Below are 25,001 nucleotides of genomic sequence, written 5' to 3' on the forward strand. Positions count from 1 at the left end.
GGTTGCTGGGAATTGAACTCAGGACCTCTGGAAGAACAGGCAGTGCTCTTAACCGCTGAGCCATCTCTCCAGCCCCCTTGAGGCCTTCTTAACCAGACTTGCAAGTCTCCCGGAAAACACATGTCCTGATCTTCAGGAGACACCTCTTCTCCTCTTGGGCTAGGGATACAGTCAGAGGTACTACTGCTTAGCATCCCCAAGAACCCTGGGCCAACCCCACTGTCCCAGTGTCACTTCTGTTGCTATGACAAAATACCCTGACCAAAAGCAACACAGGAGAAGGGTTCCTTGGCCTGCAATTCCACATCGCGGGCCATCACTGAATAAAGTCAAGGCAAGAACTTGATGTCAGACCTGCTCCCTATTCCACACAGCACACCTCCAACTAAGAAACTCACTTCACAATCAAAGGACAGCAGGAACCATGGAGGATGCTGCTTGCTGGCTAGCAGACATATATACTCAACTGTACAGCTCAAAGTCACCTACCTAAGTAGTGGAGCCGCCCACAGTAAGCTGGGCCCTCCTATCAATTAACAGTCAAGACAACGCCACACAGATATGCCCACAGACCATTCTGATCTAGATAATTCTTCAACTGAGATTCTCTTCCAAAGTATTTCTACCTTGCATCAAGCTGGCAAAGTTAACTAAAACACTCAGTTGCCCTCCCAGCCCCCACACAAGAGGAATACCTCTTCTCTGTCATCTGAGGCCCTGGTTGAGACAGAGTCCCTTTCTTCCATGCAGACAGTATATCACACCAATTCTCTCTTCTAAATCATAAAGCTGTGGATAGAATTTACCCACCATCTTGGTCAAAGTCTGGGGAAGACGAAGTTTCTGTTTCCCTGGGGCATGAACACAGAGACACAGACGCAGAGCTGTGGGCACTGGCAGCTGGGCACTCCCCAGTTCATCTGAAGTGGGTCTGAGGAAGAAAGCAAGTCAGCCAAGGTGAACTGCCAGTCTGCACACAGCTGTGGTCTCTTCAGCAGGGAGGCTCTGAGAGCAGGGAGGCTCTTGCCCCCAGGAAGCAACCACAGTTCCTTCCCACAACTTCCTGGAGCCCTGGTTACTGCCCACCTGGCACAATGCTTTAGCAGTACCAGTGGCTACAAGCAAATATGTGCCCAACAGATTATCCTCCTACACACACTGGCAAAGCACTGGCTCATGCAAGTGAAAGGGAGAGAGAGAGACATGAGCAGCCAAGTCCTCTGCGGAGGAGATCCTGCATCCTGACCACAGGCCACACACACAAGTCACTCACCTAGAGGTCGGCTTCTGGTGGCATGCACATGAGCAAGAGGAAAATGCTGCTTGAGGCCAAGTGCAGGAACCCTGTTCAGACAAGGGCCCACCCTTAATCCGACCCTTGCAATGGGGCAGGCCAATGTCTCTGAAATCTGAACAGAGCAATGGAAAGTGTTTCCTCAGAACCAGGTGCTTCCTCTAAACCTACCCGGTAGCTCCCAAGATGGGCTGCTGCCGACTCTCCCTGCCTCTCTCCTCTCGTTCTCAGTTATTCTGCTTTAAAAATTACTCCAACTTGCCCCGAGGCAGTGGCACTCGCCTTTGATCCCAGCACTCGGGAGGCAGAGCCAGGCGGATCTCTGTGAGTTCGAGGCCAGCCTGGTCTACAGAGTGAGATCCAGGACAGGCACCAAAACTGCACACAGAAACCCTGTCTCGAAAAACCAACAACAACAATTACTCACCCTCTTCAATAAGCCCCAACTGTGAAGAGCATTCCTCAGCTGAGTTGCCCACACTTTCTGGTGTACTCTGAGGAGTTTCAGAAGCCTGGACAATGGCAGATACTGTGCTAGGTACATAAGAGAGTGTAAATCATCAAGTCGTGTGGAATATTAACTATGTAAACGTGTTACATCTGTTTATGCTGCAAAATATTACTTTAATTGTATAAAGGTGTGTTACATTTGATTTTGCTGCATGTGTTTAATTATGTAAAGATGTGTTGCATTTGTCTCACCTTACCAGCCTAAGGCACCTGATTGGTCTAATAAAGAGCTGAAGGGCCAACAGCTAGGCAGGAGAAGGATGGGCAGGGCTGGCAGGAAGAGAGAACAAGTAGGAAGAGAAATCTAGAACGAGAGAATGAGGAAAGAACGAGGGAGAGAGTGCTTGCCTAGCAAGCGCAAGGCCCTGGGTTCGGTCCTCAGCTTAAAAAAAAAAAAAAAAAAAAAGAAAAGAAAGAAAGAAAAGGTGAAAAACCCTAAGACAAAATGTAGATGAAGAGAAAGAGGGTAAGTCAGAAGAGCTGGCAAGAAACCTAAGAGAAGACGGAGCATTCATAACTAAGTCTCTGTGTCATGATCTGGGAGCTGGTTGGTGCCCTCACCCCAAAAAAGCCTTGTACACACAAGGTCTCTCTCTGCCCTCCTGGGGAGAAGGGGAAAGCCGCTGTTTATTAAAGAATACGGAATAACAACCTGTGATAGTCTCTATTAAAGGGGAAGAAAAAAGGGAAGTGAGGGTGTTAAGCCCTGAGGACGGCTCAGTGCCCGAATGTCCAGCTCCCTTCCAGCCGGGGTGGAAAAGAGGCCAGCACCCTTAAGTAGTACTAGGAAACAGAGACCCAGGCTGAAGGAGGCAAGAGGATTAAATCACATGCTCAGAATGGAATCTCAACTAGTCTTTCACAGGTTGCACAGAGACATCACATGAGCGTGTCAGGATTGTTTTCATTTATTACATTTTTATCTGTTTACTGTGTGGAGGTCAGAGGACAACTTGAGAATTGGTTCTTTCCTTCCACCATGTCAGGCCCGGGGACTGAACTCGGGCCACCAGACTTGACCTGCTGAGCCATCCCAGCAGCCCCTGTGGGCTTTTTAAAAGACTACTCTGCTGTATACAGTAAACAGACTGGAAAGGAGTATTAGGGGCCGCAGGCAGTCAGTGCAGAGTCGCTGTAGTTTTCAAACAAAAAGACATCTGACAGTGGTGGCAGCGAAGCCAGAGTGAAGAGGCTGGCCCAAGAGATGCAGACATCAACAGGACACAGCAAGGGAGCGGCAAACGCAGAAGAGTCCAGCTCGTGTCCGCCATGAGGAGAAACGCCCATGGCCCCCAGCAGGAGGCCGGCTGTGGAGGCCCTGCAGCTTGGCAGTACACCTCCTTGGCACCTGACTTCCAGAATGTCTACATAAATTTAAGGCCAATCTCCAAGTCTCTGAAACTGCCGTCCATATCAAATGTTTATCAACCGACCATTTTACTGTGCCCTGGGGATAAAGAAGTGCCCAGACATCCTGTGCCCTCTGCAGCTGTCACTTCCCAGCCCCTGGGTGTCATCTTGGAACAGCTTCTAAATCTCACAGTAGTCATCCTGCTGTCTGAAGCCTTCAGACAAGCCGCTTCCTCTGCCTCTCCACCTCTCAGGGCACAGTGAACGAGCAGCTCAGGGTTCAGGGCTCCTATCTAGGTTCAGGAGACACTACAGCACCAAATCCAACTCTTCTGAGTCTCTGAGACCAGCACTGAAGACCCTACACCCCACTCAGTGGTCCTCCCTTCCACCACACAATCAATGCACTGAGCTCAGGAAATACACGTAATGCGTACACTTGCATTTGCTGCTCTGATTAGTTGCGTTGGAGGCTGGAGAGATGGCTCAGCCATTAAAGGTTAGACTCCTTCCCAACCAAAATAAAAAGTAGTCCTGTCGGGTTCTTAGCTTAACGCCATGGCTGATGTTTCTGGTCTCAGCGTTTCTGTGGTGTTGAGGATTAAACTCTGCCCCTTGCACATGCTAAGCACATTCCCAGCCAAAACTGGGATTTTCACTGTCTAATATGACCACATAGAACTAGTGAAACTAAAAGTACTTAAAATTTAATAAATTGAAGCTTCAGTTTCTCCGTGGCTAATTACCACCTTCCCAATGGTCATCACATAGGGTAACTAGCAACCATTAGAGAGCCCAGTTCCAGAATATTTCTAACTTTACAGATGGACGGTGGTCCACGGGGGCACTGCTGGAGAGTTACCTGCATGATAAATCTGAATTGTCCCTTTAAAAATAAAATACAAAAGCAGAAGTTTATCATTTATAACTCACTATGTGGACCAGGAGGGCCTCAAACTCACAGAGATCCTCCTGTCTCTGCCCCCAAGTGCTCATATTATAGGCATACACCACCATGCCCATCTATTCTCTTTTTTTCTCTTTTACGATTTTATTTTATATTTTAAGAGTATGAGTGTTTTGTTTGCATGTATGTGCACCATTGCATACCCAGTACTGGCAGATTCTAGAAGAGGGTATTGGATCCTCTGGAACTGGAGCTACAGACAGTTGGAAGCCACCTGTCAGTACTGGGAACTGAACCCAGGTCCTCGGCAACAGCAGTTGCTCTTAACCATGGAGCCATCTCTCTAGCCCTTTACTTGTCCCAGCCAAGGCTACAAAGATTTCCAAGAAGTTTTCATTTTGGATTGTGAATTTCAACACCAAGGACATTTCTCTCTGATCGCACCTATCACAGGAGTTTTCAGTTTAAAGATACACATACCGAATGACTGAAAATCCAAGACGCTCCAGTGTGAAACCATCTGAGAAAGAGATGAGAAAAATGCAGCCAGCGTGACTGACAGCACCTGCCTCTAGTCCCAACACCGGGGAGGTGGAGGCAGCAGGATCAGGAGTTCAGGCCTTCTTCAGCAACATACAGAATTCAAGGGCAGTTTACGATGCTTAAGATCCTATTTCAAGCTGGATGGTGGTGCACTCCTTTAATCCCAGAACAGAGGCAGAGGCAGGTGGATCTCTGTGAGTTTGAGGCCAGCCTGGTCTACAGAGTAAGTTCCAGGACAGCCAGGGCTACACAGCAAAACCCTATCTCAAAAACAAAACAAAACAAACAAAATCCTATTTCAAACGGGGGAAAAAAAGATATAATTGAAACTAAACGATGAGTGCACAGGTTCTATTATGTTATCTTTTTTCCTTTTTTTTTTTTTTTCCTTCTCTGAGACAGGGTTTCTCTGTGTAGTTTTTGGGTCTGTCCTGGATCTCGCTCTGTAGACCAGGCTGGCCTCAAACTCACAGAGATCCATCTGGCTCTGCCTCCCGAGTGCTGGGATTAAAGGTGTGCACCACCACCGCCCGGCCCTATTATATTATCTTTTACACAGTGTATTTATTTTTTTTCCAAGCTAAAAGACTCGAAAAGCTAATTCAATAATATACAAATTTGGCCATACTGAACACTTTCTAGGAAAACAAACTATCACATGGTTGGGTTTATACTATTTTATTACTGACCATACCAAATCAAAGAACCAAAGCAATGGACTTCATGATCCTAGGGTACAGCTGTCCTTATGAAAGCCAAAACAGGACACCAACTCCTACTAGAGATGGGTCTTGGACAGGTACTACACATCAGCAACATCTGACCACCTAATAATGAAGCCACTGGTGTCTGATGTCTCTTAAGGGAAAAAAACAACAACCTACCTCCCACATCCAATATTAAAGCAGACATGAGGCCAGAAGGCTCATGGGCAATACCACTTGTGCCCCGTCTGACGGCCTGGGTTCAACTTCCAGGACCCACATGGGGGGAAGGGAAAACCAACTCCCAAAAGTTGTCATCTGACCTCCACACGTCAGCTTTGACGCGCGCGCGCGCACACACACACACACACACACACACACACACACAAATTAATAAATGTAGCTTTATTTTTTTAATCCGACACTAGCACCAGCTTCCAGTTCAGCTGGCTCCGTACCAAGCACTGGGTCTGATGCAGGGCCTCCTGCAGGCAGGGCTGGCTCTCCCCAGAAGCAGGTGCATTGCAGAAATCCGCCCGAGCTGCCTGAGAATGCCTCAGAAAATCTGCAAGGCAGCCAGCCATCCACCTTTTACCTGGACTGTGTCGGGGTCAAGTTTCCCACTGCTGAGTCAGCAAACCCTTATTCACAGCTCTTTGTGTCCATTCCAGGAACAGCCCTCAGGGGTCACTCAATCTCACAAGCACAGGAGGCCCAAGAGTTTAAGAAACTTCCCAAAGCCTCTCAAGAGCTGCCTGGGTCTGGAGGCCCCTCTACTCTGTCCCAAGCTAGGCACACGCACAGGCTATGCTGGCCCTCATGTGTCTCTACCCCTGGTCAGCACAGTCACACTGCCCACCGGTCACTCCCTCTCCTACAATACTCTTCTCCTTCCCAGAGCCTTGTTCATCCCTTCAGACAGATTTCACACTCCCTACTGTTTGGGATGTATCATACATTCAGTACATCTGTTGGCTCGTCTATTGTCTAGACCACAGAAGGTGCCATGGGCAGGTGGGGACCACATCTGTTTCGCTCCCCATCAGATTCCCAATGCCAAGCACAGTGCTCGGGACCAGGGAAAACTCAAATGCTTGGTGACTGACAACCACTGCTCCATCAGTCCTTTCAATAGGGCATTTTTTAAATTCTCTACTTCCAACCCAAATAATAAAGATTAACATTTTTAGGAATACTGCTTAAAAGACAGCATTGGGTGTAAGGATGGACCAAGAATTGGGTAAGAGCTAAGTGGTGGTGACACTGATCCCAGCACTAGGGAGGCAGTGGCAGGTGAATCTCTATGAGTTCAAGGCCAGCCTAGTCTAAAGAGTGAGTTCCAGGACAGCTAGGGCCACACAAGAGAAATCTTGTCTCAAAACCAAAAGAAAAAAGAAAAAAACAAAGAAAGGGAAGAATTGGGTAAGAGAGTAAACCACCTTATGCAAGCTTTGAACAGCAAAGGGGAAACAACATTGATTCTGACAGACCTCTTGCAGATACCAACAGTGGCGTTTGACCCTAAAGAAGATTAGGACTGAAGCCAGCTCCTCACCCCTCTGCCATTCTCAACTGTGAGGATAGCTGTGGGGGGTGGGGGGTATAGCTGGGGAGTGAAAGCGGGGGGGGGGGGGGGGGGGGGGGGTAAGAGCTGGGGGGTGAGGGGGGTGAGAGCTGGGGGGTGAGAGCTAGGGGGTGGTGTGGGGGGGTGAGAGCTGAGGGGTGAGAGCTGGGGGGTAAGGGGGGGTGAGAGCTGGGGGGTGAGAGCTGGGGGGATAGCTAAGGGGGATAGCTGGGGGATGAGAGCTAGGGGGTGAGAGCTAGGAGATAAGAGCTGGGGGATGAGGGTGGTGAGAACTGGGGGGTGAGAGCTGGGGGGGTAAGAGCTAGGGGGTGAGGGGAGAGAGGGGGGTAGAGAGAGCTGGGGGTGAGAGCAGGGCGGGGTGAGAGCAGGGAGGGTGAAAGCAGGGGGGTGAGAGCTGGGGGATAGCTAGTGGGGGGATAGCTGGGGGATGAGAGCTAGGGGGTGAGAGCTGGGGGGTAAGAGCTGGGGGTGAAAGTGGGGGGAGGGGTGAGAGCTGGGGGGTGAGAGCTGGGAGGGTGCAGGGGTCTCAGTTCAACGGTCTCCCAGGAGAAAGCTCTGAGAACCAATGTTCCAGGCAAATCCAGCAGAGAGTCACTTCATTGCTTCAAAGTCCACCTGAGTCTCCCAGCCTGTGAGAGTCCACAGAAGAGGCCATGTTCTTCTCTCAACAGTCCCATTTACGCTCAGTGGCCTGCCACTGGCTTTGTTCACCAAAGAAAAACCCTTCCTTTCAAGGACTTAACTCCCCTCTAACTTCAGTAGGAGTTATCTTTAGGCTTAACCAAGTTGTCCCAAGTCACTCAGATTTGAACAAGTACAGGCCGGAAGGCTCTGACCTCAGAGGGGAGGACTCTCCCCTTTCAACTGGGGAAAGCTCCTGGGGCACAGGGCTTGAAAGGGTTCCCGGATGGGGTGAGACACACATGACCATAACCACAGAACTCACGCTGGAGCGGCACAAGGCTGGGCTCCGATCCCTGATGTCAGATTCTGACTTTGTCCTGTGATCTTGCCATCATTAGTTAACCTCTTTGAACCTCAGTCTTTTCATAGCCAGGCTTAGTGGCGCACGCCTTTAATCCCAGCACTCAGAAGGCAGAGACAAGAGGACCTCTCTCAGATCAAAGACAGCCTGCCTGGTCTATGTAGCAAAATCCAGGACATCCAGGACTACATAGACCCTGTCTCACAACCCCTCCCAAAAACAAACAAACAAACAAACCCAGAATGTTCGAAATTTTGAACCAGGTACAAGTTTAGACCCCAGCCACAGCAATTCTCCCTAAATTATAACCAGTCCCATTGTTATCAAGTGTTAATTGTTTCCTACTTTTCTTTTTGAGACAGGGTCTCACTATGTAGCCTTGGCTATACTGGAATTTGCTATGTAGACCAGGCTGGCCTCGAACTCATAAGACATCTGTCTGCCTCTGCCTACCAAGTGCTGTTTTCTACTTTTCAAAACACTGTCACAAATATCCGAGTGAGACTCTGAAAGTCTTGAACAAGACTCTCAAATGATAGGACACACCTGTAATCCCAGGACACACCTGTAATCCCAATCCCAGCTACTCTAGAAACAAAAGCAAAATCAAGGCCAGCCTGGGCTATGACATGAAACCTAATCTCCAAAACAAAAGGTTCTGAATGAAGTAATTCCTTTCAACCACAGAACACCTCAGCTCCTTGGGTTCATAAGCTCATGTACTGTGAGACTGTGTTGGGGCTGGAGGCAAGGGGACAAGTAATTAAGAAAGGAGGTCCTCAATTCGTGAGAACTTTAACTGGGTAAAGATGTACCTAGGAATGCAGGGATAACAGGTGATTTCCGCCAGGCCTTCTGCCAGGCCTCTAGGTGCCAAGTGCAGGGCTCTGTTCACGTCCTCCAGTGCCACTCAAGAGCTTCTCCACACCGTGTCTTCTAGCATCCCTCTCATTAGCAGAGTCTCATTTCACTTTATATCATCAAGACCAGAAAGAGTTTGGGAAGGAACACCACAGAATCTCGAATATAATCTCAAGTCACTTTAAAACTCCCATGGAAGAGCACATCAGTACAGAGTTCCAGGCTTTTCACACCGATCTTTATTTTTAACTGGGGGATTTAAAGGTGACAAAGAACTTAATGAACAGACAGGACAAAGGGAGCTGACTGGCCATGGCTCATTAGTTCCTGAAATTAATGCTTCTCATGGGGACAACAGTCGGCTAAAGGACAGCACTCCGGGCAAACTAGAAACTGTTCCTCCGGCCCATGAGCCCAGTTCATGGGTTATCACCAGGACTCCGTGCCCACTGGATGCTCCAAAGCTCTACCCCAGAGCCACCTACAATTAACTGTTCACTCTACCATTTGAGAACATCGACTGTTATGGGGGCTCACTGAATGCCAAGCACATGAGTGGCCTCATTTAACTCTCCTAACTTCCGGTAAATAATGTACTACCATCATCCATCTAAGCTAAGACCACTGACTGTAAGACACACCAGTGCTTTATACACCAAAACACATTTCATATGTAAGACTCCATAAGTCTTTTTTTTTTTTTTTTTTTTTTTCCTGGAGCTGAGGACCGAACCCAGGGCCTTGAACTTGCTAGGCAAGCGCTCTACCCCTGAGCTAAATCCCCAACATCCTCCATAAGTCTTTAGATGATTGTTGTTAGGGATGAGAAGGCAATACAGATTGAACTGTCTTGGTATTGCAACACCATAAATACTGTGTCTACAGATGAAGAGACTGAAGTACAGAGACAGCAGTTCCCCCAAGGTTGCAGAGCTGGAGAGCAGACGCACTGAGACGAATTCCCAGGCAGCCTGCCCATCTTTCTCCAGAGTTCCTAAGGATCTCCCCTACACTGCACCCAGCAGAGAGGTGGGACACAGTTGCAGACTGTTCGCTCCCACAGCACAGGAGCTCATTAGCTGGAGCCATGTCCGCCCTGTCATACAGACGCTGCTCTAGATCAACTCTCATAAACTCCACCTGGCTCCCAGGCAAAGGAATATGGTGCGATGGGAAAGCACATCTTGGGATCAAACATCCCTACATGGAAGGTCCAGCTCTGTCCAGTGAGCTTGTCACCCTGGTTAAGTCACGGACAATCCTGAGCCCCTTTCCACCTCCATAAAAACAGGTGACCATCTTGCCCCCAGAGGCTGCCGCAAAACAAGACTGGGAAGCCGTGGGTGGCAGAGCTAGACTTGAAAAAACGATCTTTGCAGTGAAGCCAACTTCTGCTCAGGGATAGAATCAAAGAACCCATCATCCCCTGTGACCTCAACAACTCCTAAGTGGGACCCTTAGAATGTATTAAAGGTCAAACAAGATAAAAGAAATATTTTAATTAATTAATTTTTTTTAAGTGCATTAGTGTTTTTGTCATGTGTTTTGGGTCATGGAACTGGACAGTTGTGAGCTGCCATGTGGCTGCTGGGCATTGAACCCGGGTCCTCTGGAAGAGCAGTCAGTGCCATCTCTAGGAGCTGAGCCATCTCTCTAGCCCAAGAACGAATTCTTGAGGAGGAGAAAAACAAGAAAGGAAAGAAAAACTAGAGGCACCCAGAAGAAAAGGGCAGTGTTCTTTAATGCTCTTCCTAGCATACAAGTGAATCGACAGGAGAAAGGCAAAGAGACACCTAAAATCAAGAGACACTCGTCAACAGACACAAGGGTAAATTTAATTCATACAGAACCTGACACAGAAACTGGTCTTTGAAGATTCAGTTTGATATCAAAGTAATCCACAGTGGAAGGATTTCTCCCTTTCTCTGTTTTTATTAAGCAACACTCTGTACATTTCTCCCCTTCTTCCTTCAAGAGCCTCAGAAAACAAGAGCTTTTGACTTGGAAGGAGCCCTTCCTCCTGCCCCACCTCTATCATATCCACAAAGCCTCGAAGATTCTAGCACACCACAGACTCACAATACAAAGTTATCAAATAAATACCCTTTCTTGACTCTAGGCAATTTCTTTGTTCATAAAACCCTCCAATTATTCTATCTAAAGTGTAATCAAGCTGGAAATGTGGCTCAGTTGGTGGAGGGCTTGCCTAGCATGTGCCAAGCCCTGGCTTTGATTCCTAGCACCACATAAACCTGGTGTGGTAGTGTAGGCCTGTGATCCCAGCACTCAGGAATTGGCGGCAGAGGGATCAGAAGTTCAATGTCATCCTCAGCTAGGTAACAAGTTTGAGGCCAGCCTGGAATACAGAAGACCTTTTCTCAAAATACATACATACGTACATGCATGCACACATACATACCACACAGCCTAACCTCTGCTGCTTTTCCTAGCAGCAGACTAAGAACATAATCTCTAATAACATACAGTAGTATGTCTGGTAGGTATATGCTGTATCTCTTATCACTCAGCCCAAACCTCTCTTTAACTTGTACTTCCTCCTCATCTGTCCTTGGACAACCTGTCAGTGAACTTCATTACCACCATGTTCTGGTCTGAACCGCCTCGTTCATCTTCTCCTCTCCCGTAGATGAATGTGTGCAAGTGCAGTCCCCCAGAGCCCTCCACTACCCCTCTCCAAGTCTTCATGTCCACTTCCAGAGGAGCTCGGGTAGCAAAGACATCAGCAAAACTCTGACTCCATCCTCTCTGCCTCAAAAGGTTCACCTGTTTTGAAGACTCTGAAAGGCACTGAAATCCTTTAAGGGTTGGGAAAAGCTAACAGAAACAGCGGTTTCCCCGGACCAGTATAAGATAAGCTTTCCCTGCATGCCATTCCAGTACAAAACTCAAACCCAGACCCTTCCAACTCCCTTCCCCAAGGGTCAAAGTTCACCTGTCCCTCCATTCTTCCTTATTATTTGCCACCTAAAGGCCACTGTTCTTCGAGTTTAGTCTGGCTCTTGGGATGTCTGCTCTATATCCTTTGGGGAGAATAATCAAAATATTTGAAAGACTATTCCTCTCAATTGAGCGTTGGGCGACGGTGTCAAGACATTTAGACCTCACACAGGAACAGGGCTCACAACCTGTGTGCTCAAGGATCCCACACTTTTCCTTCAACTCTAAAAAAGTATGTCCTCCTTACATAGTATCTATGAAATCTAATGACAAACTGCTCCTTAGCTCTGGAAAAAAAAAAAGAGCGAGGGTGTTTAACAGATTTTGCCCTTAAATCTGATGCCGTGTAACCATAACAACTGATGGTTTAGGTAACCATCAACCCACTGAGGGGCTAAGTTCTCCAAAAAATCCTTCTCAGTGGGGGTTAAACTCCCCTGCACTAACTCCCGCGCGGAGTCGGCGCTCCGGAGTGGCGTGTGGTGCAATGGAGCCGGCGGTTCCCGTCCCCGCTACGGTCCCCGGGTCTCCGCCGCCACCATCATCCCCGCGCTCCCAGCGGGGCTGCTGGCGTTAGGCCTCAGCCCAATGTCACTTGTTAACCTTCCGATCTCCCCGGGTTTCGGTGCGCCGCCGCCTCCCTCCTAAAGCACACAAATCACCCCCTCGGTCCCTGGCGTCCGCCAGGAGTTGCAGAAAAACAAGCGAGGCGCCGACAGCCGCTGACAGATTCGCGCAAAAGTAACCGCGCTTCTCCACTCCCAAGCTTCTCCCACGGTGGCCGAGGGGGCGGCGGGAAGCCGAGGCCCCACGCACAGAAGTGACAAGTGTTTTCCTTCAGCGAGCGTGTGGATGCTGCTTCCCGGGACCTACACCGAGCCGTGGGGGACGCTGGACTGGGACCCGCAGGCTGCACCTCTAGCCCCGGGGCGACCCCGCCCCGCCCGGCCATCAAGCAGGAACGGGATCTCCCAGGGCCACCCGTGCCGGCGTCCCGAGCCCCAGCAGCGTGGAAGAGGCTGAACTGAGCCCCGCTGCGCCAACGGCTGCGGGAGCTGCGGGTACCCCGGCGCCGGGCCACCCCAGCCCGGGGCCTGCTCCGCCCGACGCTCCCTGCGCCGCCCCACCTGGCCCCGGGCGCGCTCACCCTGGATCCGCTGGCTGCCTCATCCTACTGCGCCGGCGACCGTGCTCCGCGGCCGCCGCGGCTCCGGCTCGGGCTCTGGCTGGGGCCGCCGTGCTGCCGCCCGCCCGCCCCCGGGCACCGGCCGCCCCGCCCCGCCGGCAGACCCGCCCCGCGGCCGCGGCCCCCACCACCAACCACAGGGCGGAGGGGGCGGAGTCAGCCGCGCACCAGACACGACCAATCCAGCCTGTGCCGCGCGCCTGCGAGAGGCCGCGGGGATCGGCCGGCGACTGGTCAGGGCTGTTAAAGGAGCTGCGGCGCTTTGGACGAGAGCGAAGGGGCAGCCCCAAGGTACAGCGAGTTACCTGGCCGAGTCCCAAGGGGTGGAGCAAAGAGTTTCTCTCTCCCAGTGAGGCTGAGGCGCTTACCCCAGTTTTTTTTTTTTTTTTTTTCATTACTTAATTTCCTCTTCCCCGCAATTTAGCAACAAGTGCCTCCAACTGGGAGGGAAACCGAGGTTACAAAAAAATCTGGAGCTCTCTGGCTAGGCAGATTCTTACGAATTGGGGTCTTAGGAGGTGATCAGACACATCTGTCCCTGTCCTGCCAATTCCAGAAACTGGATTAAAAAGGCAAATTCCAAGCCCCTCCTCCACACCTGACCATAACAACCAATCCCAAACTGATAAATAGAATTAGCGCCTAGAACTCGTGTAACGTAAATAAATCATATCATATTATAATCTTGGGTTTTTTGATACAGGGTCTCCTGTAGACCAGACTGGTTTCAGATTTGCTATGTAGCCAAAGATAGCTTTGAACTCTTAGCTTCCTGCCTCGGCCTCCCAGGGCTAGGACTGTAGGCAAACATCACCACACCTGAATAACATAAATTTACCTTAGAGAGAAGGTGTCTGCGGGCGGGAAGCGGAAAATTACTCTTAAGAGGCGTTTTCACTTAAAATGACTTTCTTGGGATGGTGAGGGATATTTTACATTTACCAATTACTTACAGGGTAGAGGGGAGGAGTTGAGGTCACTGAGGCAGGCAGGAAGCTGCCTGCTGGCAGATTGGGACAGAACTCTCTGCTTACCCACTTTGCCTTCTAAATGAGTGGGTCCCACACTTCAGCATCAAACCATCCCAGAGGCTTTTAGCATGCAGATCCCTAAGTCTCACACCAAGTCTCTAATTCGCTATCACTGAATGGGTCTGTGACATTTCAACACTTTCCCCAGGAGACTCCGCTAGGGAGGACTGCGAGGGCCATCCTCTTTTTTTTTTTTTTTTTTTTGGTTTTTCGAGACAGGGTTTCTCTGTGTAGCTTTGCGCCTTTCCTGGAACTCACTTGGTAGCCCAGGCTGGCCTCGAACTCACAGAGATCCGCCTGGCTCTGCCTCCCGAGTGCTGGGACTAAAGGCGTGCGCCACCACCGCCCGGCTGCCATCCTCTTTTGAGTCTATCATAGCTGTTACATCAAAGCTCAACTGCCAAAATAAAGCTAGACTCTTCTTTATGATCCAAATCCACAGCATGTTTGGGAGACTTGCTAGTTAGTAAATCTAGAGATCACAAACTCAAACCGGTGGGTTCCCTGCGTGGGACACAGCAAGGGCTGAATTTAGAAGAGCCCTCGAAGCAACAGATAGATGACAGCTTGAACTCCTGCTGGAGGAAAAGATCAAGGCACTCAAGGAAGTCAGTCTTGTTCTCTGTCCAGTGAAACAAGGCATAAACATTTGAATGGCACACACGCCTTCATCAACACTCATCACTAGGACCAGTCATAACTCCAGAAGGATACCCTGCCCCCTTGGTGTCACATTCCAATGTCATCATCAAGCCCTACTGCCTACCCTCCTGGCCAAATTCCTTTTCAGGCCCTAGAGTCCCAGACACCTGTGTGACCCAGAAGTCACTGCCCTGGATTTAGAGGTCAGCCCTTGTATAGTCAAGTTTCACTACAGGAATAGAATGGATGGCACGAATACATAAAACAAAGGGGACTTATTAGATTGACTTACACGATACAGTCTGTCTTCACACTAGAGAGACCGAGAATGGAGAGCCGCTTGGGCCCTGAGGCTGGAGGAATCAATAGCCCTCTCTTTCATCAAAAGGCTGAAGGATTACTGGGGAGACACTAGTCTTCAGTCCATGTTGAAAGTCCAAAGAAGCAGGGTTCTGACGTCAGCGAAACATCCTGGCAACAGCAGTAGTGTTCACCATCAAGAAGCAAAGACAGGCAGGCAAAAAAGCATAAACTCTCCTCTCAGACCTCCTCAGAGCCTCTGCAGAAGGTTCCACACAACTAGCCTAATCAAGAAAATCCCCCATAGGTGTGCATGAAGCACTCCTAGCTGGTTCTAGAGCCAGTCAACTTGACAGCCAAGATTAACCATTAGAGCTCTCTTCCTTTTGGGCTAATGAGCACTGTGTTTAATGGGCATGTCAGCACATGGGTCAGCCTCATCAGGGTTACAGACATATCTGCCTGGAATTACTGTTTGCCTCCCTTAGTCTTCTCAAAAGCAAATGAATTATTGCTGGGTGTAATGATCACATGTGGAGCTTGGAATCCCAGCACTGGGAAGGCTGAAGCTGAAGGCTTGCCCTGGGTTTCAGGCCAGCTGGGCAAGACAGAAGCAAGGAGGAAAAAGAGGAAGAGGGAGAAGGAAGAGAGAGAGAAAATGTTATCATCTTCATAGGAGAGGGATCTCATCATTAGTACCTGTATGATGGAGCCAAGGTGCCACCATCTTGTCCCTGTTGCAGCCATCTAAGGGCTGACTTAGAGCTGACAGCCCTCCTATCCTCCCACCACCCCACCTCCCCACCTCCACCCCCCCCTCCCACCAACACCTCTTCCTGTAGCAAAGTCTTAGAAAATTACCAAACTCTGCCCCAGGGAACTTGAGGTCAAGATGCCCCAACTAACTGCCACTTTTTGCTTCTGTTAAACTGCTTGCTTGCTCTGTTTCCTCCTGCAACTGCCAACCAGGATATGGTTTGGTTTTTTGTTTTGTTTTGTTTTGTTTTCCTTTAAAAGCTCCCTGCAGAAACCAGTCAGGGCTGCTCTGTGAGAACTGTTTCTCCAGGCAGCTGATTCTCAAATTCAGACCAGTGTTCCTTGGGGTCTTTGCCCCGTGAGGCCTGGAACCACTGGGCAAGCATGGATATCGGTGGTGACACAGCTTTAAGCTCGTCTTGGCCGCATATCCAAACTGTCACCCCAGGAGTGGGGAGGGGACAGAGAAATGGTGACCACCTCCCTCCTTGCCCATACCTAGCCCTCTACAAATATACTTTTCAGTTTATCATCAGCATGACCTCCAACTAAGGACAATAAGGTCTAGCGTGAAAACTTGGAAGAGGCCCTTTTTTAAGAGTGACGATTTTGAGACATCAAGCTGACTCACCAGGTATAGATGGCCATCATCAAGCCTAACAACCTAAGTTCAGTCCCTGGGCCCCCTCTGGTGGAAGAAGAGAGCTGACCCTCAAAGGATGTCTTCAGACACCGAAACACAGACATACCCACACATACACACATGAAATAAATAAATGTAATTTAAAAAGGAAAGAGGCTGAGAATGGAGGCACATCCTTTGATTCTTTCACTCAGGAGGCAGAGGCATGGGGATCTTTATGAATTTGAGGCCAGCCTGGTCTACATAGCAAGTTCTAAAGTAAGACACACACACACACCCATCTCAACTAAATAAGTGAAAGAAAAAAAGATTAAAGAATTTGCATGCTTTGAAAATATGAGCAAATAATAACTTATCGCCAATGCTTCCTCCTAAGAGGCCACTATGCTCCAGTCATCATACCAAACCCCCGGCACATGGGAACTCATTGAAACTGTATAGTAACCTGCCGTGGTAGACGTGATTGTCTCCAGCGTACGTACAGGTGTAGAAACTCAAACTCACAGAGGACCAGTGGTGTGTCTAAGACAGGGATAGCTGGTTAAAGAGTCAGCACCCCTGACCCTAAAGACGAGGCTCCTCCTAACCGTTCTGCTACAGGGCCTGACAAACACCTCTTGCTGCCAGACACAGCATAACTTCACAAGGCAAGAAGCAAACAGCACTAATCTGTGCCAAAAGGAAATACAATACAGGAGCACAGCTTTGGAGTTTAAGTCCAGTTACCATCTGCCTGCCCTTGACTCCAACAGTTATATAATTAAAACGCTGACTATCAGACTGCTCATCTATAAAATGGAAATAATTTTTTTTGAGATAGGTTTCCATGTAGCTCAGGCTGGCTTCAAATTCACTATATAGCCAAGGATAACCTTGAACTCATTCTCCTGCCTCTACCTCATGAGTACTAGGATTATAGGTGTGTACCACCATGCTCAATGTATGCATTGCTGGGAACTGAACCAGGAATTTATACATGCTAAGAAAACACCCTACCAACTGGGCTATTCTCCCCCTCCGTCCCTGGAAATAACAATTCTGCCTCTTTGGGCTTGCACAAAGATCACATTAACTAAAGACCATATGTGACTATACAGATGGCCCCAACTCAGGATGGTTCAGCTGATGATTTTTATAACCAATTTTTGAGGGGTACATATGTGCCACTGCATGCATGTGGAGGTCAGAGAACAACTTGTGGGAGTCAGTTTCCTCCTTCCATCACGTGGGTGACGTGGATCGAACTCAGGTCATCAGGCTCGGTGGCAAGCACCCTCACTCATGAGTCATCTCTCTGGCCCCCACTGATGAGTTCTAAATGTTCTGATAGGATAAATGTGAAAGGCATTCAATAGAAACTATGCTTCACATGTTGATATTTTCTCACATCGTCAGTACGGGGCATGGTACTTTCTCAATGCTGGGCAATGGCAGTAACAGCTCCCACTTAACCATGTGACTGTGAGCGGAAATGGCCACTACTCTACAGCACGCCCTGAGACTAAACTCTGAAGACTGGTAGGTGAGATGTACTTAATGCATTTTTGTTTGGTTGGTTTACTTCTGACGTAACCTCATCCATAGGTCAAGGAGTATAGAGACATGTGTTTTGAACTTACAAATGAAGAGGATTTTATGCAGGTCAGGGGCTGGCATGCTAAATTTACATATCAACTAAGGTTCCTTTCTTTATATCCACATCCTAGATGTTCTAGATGCATTGCGTGTACAGAGTGAGCTCACAAGGTCTCCTTACAAGGTCTCCTTACAGTAGAGTCTTTTTTAAACCACATTTTTGTTTATTTTGTGTGCACGTGTGTATGTACATAGGCATCTTCATGCCTGGATGATATGTGGAGGTCAAAGGACACTTACAGGAGCCCATACCTGCCTACCATGTGGGTCCCAGGGATCAAACTCAGGTCATCAGCCTCCGTGGCAAGCATTTTTGCCTAGAGAGCCACCTTTCCAGCCATATGGTAGAATCCTACGTCTTAGAAACTTCAAGATAATCCTTTTCTCGTGAATCTATAAACAACAAAGCTAATTCCATTTTTGCCACAGCCTTGAACATTTGGAGAGAGAAATGGTTAAGGAAAGCACAGGTTAGCCGGGCGGTCTTGGTGCATACCTTTAATCCCAGCACTCGGAAGGCATAGCCAGGCAGATCTCTGTGAGTGTGAGGCCAGCCTGGGCTACAGAATGAGATCCAGGACAGGCACCAAAACTATACTGAGAAACCTTGTCTTGAAAATCCAAAAAAAAAAAAAAAAAAAAAGAAAAGAAAAGAAAAGCACAGGTCCAGGCATGTAGCTCAGTTGGTAGAATGATTCCCCAACACATAGGAAGCTCTAGGTTTGAGCCCCAGCACCACATAAACTAGACATGATGGCGTACACCTGTAATCTCAGCACGTAGGAGGTGAACAGAAGATTAGGAGTTCAAGGTCAACTTCGGCTACATGGCCAGCCTGGGCTACATGATACCAGAAAGGAAAAGAGAAGGGGGTAGGAAGAGAAAAAAAGAAAACAAACAAACAAAAAACAAGACTAAAAGTTGAACAGCTTGTGCATCTAACAAAGGTTGGGACCCATTGAGTCATAAGCTGTACCACACCTTCCAGAATTACCAGGTGGAATGACGGGCAGCAATGCCCTGATGGATTTGGGACACCAGATCTAGAAACGAACGAAAGCCCTGTTGACTGGTAGAGCCGTGAGGACTCCCTCAGGTGTAAACCCAGGAGTGTTGGGGGAAAGGACTAGACCTTTATCAACCCCAGAGGTTCCCAATAATGTTTTAGGATAACCAGATAGAAGTTGTTAAGATAAAGTAATAAAACCCAAATAAGCCAGATGTAGTGGCTTACATATATAACCCCAGAAGGAGGATCGGAATTCAAGGTCACCCTTGGCTGGACAGTGAATTTGAAACCAGCCTGGGCTACATAAGAAATGGTCCTGGCCAGGCGGTGGTGGCACACGCCTTTGATCCCAGCACTCAGGAGGCAGAGGCAGGTGGATCTCTGTGAGTTCGAGGCCAGCCTGGTCTACAGAGTGAGTTCCAGGACAGGCTCCAAAGCTACATAGAGGAACCCTGTCTTGAAAAAAACAAAAAAAAACAAAACAAAACAAAAAAAAAACAAAAAAAAGGAAAAGAAAAGAAATGCTCCTGGAGCCAGGCAGTGGTGGCGCACGCCTTTAATCCCAGTGCACTCTGGAGGCAGAGGCAGGCAAACCTCTGTGAGTTCAAGGCCAGCCTGGTCTACAGGGCGAGTTCCAGGAAAGTGTTGACACTGAAACCAAGGGAAAAAAAGGTTCTTTTTTAATTTTTATTTTATTAGTTTATTTATTTTGGTTTTTCGAGACAGGGTTTCTCTGTGTAGTTTGGAGCCTGTCCTGGATCTCACTCTGTCCAGGCTGGCCTCGAACTCACAGAGATCCACCTGGCTCTGCCTCCCAAGTGCTGGGATCAAAGGCGTGCCCCACCACCACCGGGCTAGGTTCATTTTTTTTTAATTGTCGACATAAGCAATGTAATTGAGGCTGGAAGTACTGAGCCTCTCTGGAGCCAAGCGGAGAAGAGATATGAAGAAAAGAGAATGTGGAGGCTGAGGGGACTGAGGAGACAGGATGTTACCCTGGGGCAGGAAGATGGTCACCTCTTCCCCAGAACTGGATGAGAGTGAGGAGGGGCATGGTGCTGATTCATTCATAGGCGGAGGCAGGAAGCGGAGGAAACTCTGGCCTGATGGCTTCTGGCTTTTAGCTTATAAGTAGGAATGAGGTTAATCTCTTGAGACTGGGTAAGGAGCCAAAAGCCTAGAGGCTTCGTGGCCAACGGTGGCTGTTGGGAAGGCCATGGAGGGGAATGAAAGACGGAGCTGCCACCGGAGAGGGAGTGTCCCTATGCAACACCAAGGACCCTGCATTCCTCACATTTCTTGTGACTAAAATATCTGACAAATGCAATCTAATGTAAGAGGGTTGATTTGGGGGGGGGGGTGTCGTAGTTCGAGGGTGCTACCTAGCTCGGTGGAGAAGCCACAGCCGCAGGCCGGGAGGCAGCAGCTGGTCACATTGTGTCCACAGTCAGGAAGCTGAGAGATGAAAGCATGCTTAGCTCTCTCTCTTTCTGGTTCCACCTGTGACCCCTCCCACATTTAGAATGGGTCTTTCCACCTCAGGTAATTCAGCCTAGAAACCCCTCACCAACATGCCCAGACGTTTGTCTCCTAGGTAACCCTTTATATTGTCAAGTTAACAACCAATATTAACCATCACGTCACAAGCCTCTAAGTTTAAGACAACAGATCATGCCGGGTGGTGATGGCGCACGCCTTTGATCCCAGCACTCGGGAGGCAGAGCCAGGCAGATCTCTGTGAGTTCAAGGCAGGCCTGGTTTACAGAGTGAGATCCAGGACAGGCACCAAAACTACACAGAGAAACCCTGTCTCAAAAAACAACAAAAAAGACAACAGATCTTGGGGCCTTGGCCATTGGGTCAGGCCTGAAGAATTCAGGGTCAGTGACTAACTGGGTTAGGAACAACAGTCCTCGGAGAACTCAGTACCCAGCGGCTGAAGTGATGTGTCACGGGTTCTCTCCGTGTTGGATGATGAAAGAAAACCAAAAGAGCAAGAGCTGGGAACAACCAGACTTCCTGTTCATCCAGGCACAGAGGAGGCCAGGCAGTCACAGGCAAATTCTGAGCAGTGAGAAGGTCAAGTGTGACCACAGCAGCAGAGCACTTAACTTCGAAAGGGACTTGACTCTTCGGTGTTAACTCTGGCTCCTCTGTGGAGACTCATCTGAGACCTGGAACAACCCTCAACTGCCCACGCTATCTCACCCCACGGGAGCAATACTCCATGGTGGATGTGGGGTAGGGAAGGGCTGTCCTCTAAACTAGCTTTCCTTCAGAAGGACAATCTGTTGATAATCAGGAGGTCTGCCATCTGTCTCAAGAGACGAGAATTTGTAGAAAGGCTTTCTGAGGTGATTGTAGATGCCACCTCACTTGGAGGTCGGATGGTCTTGCAAAGAATTACTTTTGTTTTGGTTTGTTGAGACAGGGTCTCTTGTAGCCCAGCCCAAGCTTGTTTCAAACCTTCTATATAGCTGCGGGTAATTTTGAACTTCTGATCCTTCTTGCCTCTGCCTCCCATGTGCTGGGATTATAGACATGGGCCACTGTGCCCAACCATAAAGAACAATTCTAACTCCAGAGGTGGGGCGGAGGGCGGTGTTTAGAAGCACAGCCCACCTACACAGAGTCCTGCCTCCAGCCCCGCCTCTTTCAACCCTTCAGATTGCAGAAGTCGGAAGACTCTCTTAGTGATACCTGTATTCACATAAACACAGAGGAGGCTCAGATGTGTCCTGTTTGCTTTTAACTTCTTTATTTGTTTTTGGTTTTTGAAACAGGGATTTTCTGTGTGGCTTCTGGCTGTCCTGGAACTCACTCTGTAGAACAGGCTGGCTTCGAACTCACAGAGATCCACCTGCCACTGCTTCCAGTGCTGGGATTAAAGGCACGCACCACCACCACCCTACTTGCTTTTAACTTTAAAATGGTGACTTATACACCCTGATGCAATACAGCTAGAAGTAGATGTCAGCTCTCCACAAAGTTGCTCAACAGAATTGTGAATGGAAATGCTGGACTCACTAGCCCCTGCCATCTCCACATGGTCATTTAATGACTACTTGATTCAGAAAACAAAGATGGTCCATGTTTGGGTGAGAACTTTGACAAAGAAAATGTTTAGATCTGTTTTGACTGGAACGGCCTAAAGCTAAGAGACAAAAGCTCATGTATGAACACACTGGGTGTATACATGCAAGATGCACTCCTGAGGCTCAGGGGACGGAGCAGGGATGGGACAGAGACGCTTGCGATGTGGTATTAGGGCGGTGGTATTCCTGGCTGCTTGGTTTGGGGGGACTGTCTTGAGAAGCCGCTCTGGGCACCTCAGATGCAGAGGATTCTAAGGTGTTTACTCACTGTCTCCCGCACTTGTAGGTGCCAGGCTTTGCTTGGGGGGGGGGGGGGGGGGGGGGGGGGGAGGGGGGAGGGTGTCAGTCCTGCTTCCACGCGCACTGGCTTGGCACACAATGGCTTTCCACATCTGCTAAACCACTGTGTCAGCAGCAGAGAGCATGGGACTAGACTGAGAGGTCGCACATGCACACTGGAGGCCACGTACAGCCAGCTGCAGCTACCAGAGTCGGTCACAGATCTGGACTCCAGCAGTATCTGGAAGACTGGCAGGTGGTATCTGGCACAGACACCATTTTCAAAAAAGAGAGAACTTTTGCTGACCCGGATTGTGGGGGGAGGGTGTGCTATCATCTAAAGTTAGGATGGATGAGAGAGAGAGAGAGAGAGAGAGAGAGAGAGAGAGAGAGAGAGAGAGGCAGAGAGGCCCCTTTGCCTACACAGGTGAGCTAATTCACAGTCACATAAACCATATACTGGAAATACCAAAAATACCACCCCACAGAGGAGGAACCAAATCCGCAGGGGGAGGGGCTCCACCTCCTCATCTCCAGCCCCATTCCCAGCCCTGTCCTGCCAGGCCCCTGTCATCCACCACAGCAGGAAATGGCTTGAGTTGTTCTGTTATGAATATGATAGCAGTTTCTATTGTCAGCACAGACGGGAGAAAACACCCATTTTCCTTCAATCTATTCCCAACTGCTAACACGGCCGAATCTCCCTGTGTGCGTTCTAAAGCCAAGTTTTACAGTTGCTGTTGTTGGTAATATATAAATCTCCTATACCTTATTTAAAATCTAACCTCGCTGGGTGATGGTGGTACACACTTTCAATCCCAGCACTTGGAAGGCAGAGGCAGGTGGGTCTCTGTAAGTTTGAGGCCAGCCTGGTCTATAGAAAGAGTTCCAGGACAGTCAGGACGGTTTCTATGGAAACTCTGTTTCAGAAAAAAAAAAAAAAAAAAAAATCTAAAATCTAACTGAAGCACAGTGATCAGCAAAACGGCATAAGGCAGAGAAGGGGTTGGGGTGGCATAAGACATAATTCAAGCTCCGCACCTGCCTTTGAGTTCGGGGACTTACCTTTTCTGAGTCTTGGATTCATCTTTTGTGGATCAAAACCAAGGGACACAGCCATTTTCTGATGGTGGGTTTCTATGTGGTCCTCTAGATGGTCAGCACGGCAGCTGGTCTCTGCTAAATTAATGAGGGACGCCATGTTGTAAGAAGAGAAGTCCAGGGCCAGGAGATGGTGACACATGCATTTGATCCCAGGCAGAGGCAGAGCAGGCAGATCTCTGTGAGTTTAAGGACAGCTTGGTCTACAGAGCGATCCAGGACAGGCACCAAAACTACACAGAGAAACCCTGTCTCGAAAAACCAGAGGGGGGGGGGGAAGCCCCAGAGGCTCCACCATCCTCAGGAGCACTTCTCTCCGGCCTTTGGAATCTTTCTCTGCCCTTGTGTGGTATCCAGCCTCCAAGACAGTCTCTGTGAGCCTCACTTTCTGCTCATTCCTGACTTTTCAGTCTTCCTCAGATGAACCAGCGCTGCTCTTGGTGGTAGACAGGATTTGTGGGGGGGACAGTGAAGAGAGCGCTTTTCAGGGTCCTGCCTTGGTGTTTTGGATCCCTCACTCTGGGGAAGCAGCCTCCATGTTATAACAGTCCTCCAGCAGCCCACAGAATGGCCCATGTGCTGAGGGGCAGAAGCTTCCTGCCAACAGGGAGGACCAACTGGACAACTGGATGAATGAGCTACCCTGGAAATCCATCTTTCAGTCCCAATCAAGCCTTCAGACAAATGTAGTCCTGGCTAAAAAAAACGTGTGTGTGTGTGTGTGTGCGCGCGCGCGCGCGCGTGCGCGCGTGCATATAGAGAGGACTGAAATCAACTTCAGATGTCTTCTTTGATCATTTCCAATAGTATTTATTTATTTATTTACTTACTTACTTACCTACTTATTTTCTATAGAGTCTCATTATACTGCCCTGGATGGCTTTGAACTCACAATGTAGATAGGGCTGGTTTTGAATGATCCATCTGCCTCTGCCTTCTGAGTGCTGGGATGAAAGGCGTGCAGCACCATGCCTTGCTTTCTACCTTATTTATTTATTTATTTATTTATTTATTTATTCATTCATTTATTTATGTATGTATGTATTTATTTATTTATTTTTGAAGTAGATATTCTCTCTGAACCTGGAACTAAAGGATCGGCTAGCCCGGCTGTCCAGGAACTCAGGGGACCTGCCTGTCTCCTTCCCGCAGCTCTCTCCTCCCACCCTCAGCGCCAGGCTCACAGATGCATGCTACCATGCTCAGCTTTTATGTGGATTCTAGAGATCTGAACTCAGGTCTCCACACTCGTGCTACAAGCGCTGTACTGGCTGAGCCCACCTCCCCAGACCCCTTCCTGACATTTAGACTGCAATCTCGTGAGACTTCCAAGAAATGTTCAGAAAAACTATTCCCTTAATTCCTGACCCACTTACATGTGAAAGATAACTGCTCATAATCCTTTTATTTTACTCTTTCCCATCTAGGCAGGATCTCATATAGCACAGGTTAGCCCTGAGCTGACTGTATAGCTAAGAATGTCCTTGAGTTTCCGGCCCTCCTGTCTCCCTCGCATGGGATCCCAGGCATGTGCTACCACACTCTGTTTAAGTGGTGCTGGGGATTGAACCCAGAACCTCACAAGTGCCAAATAAGCTCTCTATCAAGTGAGCTACATCTCTAGCCC

General features: G+C 48.8%; 2 protein-coding genes across 3 annotated transcripts in view; one reads left to right on the plus strand and one right to left on the minus strand.

Moving 5' to 3' along the window:
- Window positions 1-12,958, minus strand: part of Tex2 (testis expressed 2) — a 122,318-nt gene extending 109,360 nt beyond the window's left edge. For both annotated transcript variants that reach the window (XM_059271988.1, XM_059271986.1), the window contains exon 1: window positions 12,845-12,958. The gene's annotated coding sequence lies outside the window, so the exon portion shown is untranslated. The remainder of the gene's footprint in view (window positions 1-12,844) is intronic.
- LOC131917109 (uncharacterized) lies at window positions 12,185-14,731 on the plus strand. Its single transcript, XM_059270744.1, has 4 exons — window positions 12,185-12,269; window positions 12,464-12,578; window positions 12,673-13,174; window positions 14,705-14,731. The coding sequence occupies exons 1-4, from the start codon at window positions 12,185-12,187 to the stop codon at window positions 14,729-14,731; spliced, it is 729 nt and encodes a 242-aa protein (XP_059126727.1).
- Window positions 14,732-25,001: the final 10,270 nt, after the last annotated feature.

This window comes from Peromyscus eremicus, chromosome 8a (genome assembly GCF_949786415.1).
Source record: "Peromyscus eremicus chromosome 8a, PerEre_H2_v1, whole genome shotgun sequence".
NCBI lineage: Eukaryota > Metazoa > Chordata > Mammalia > Rodentia > Cricetidae > Peromyscus > Peromyscus eremicus.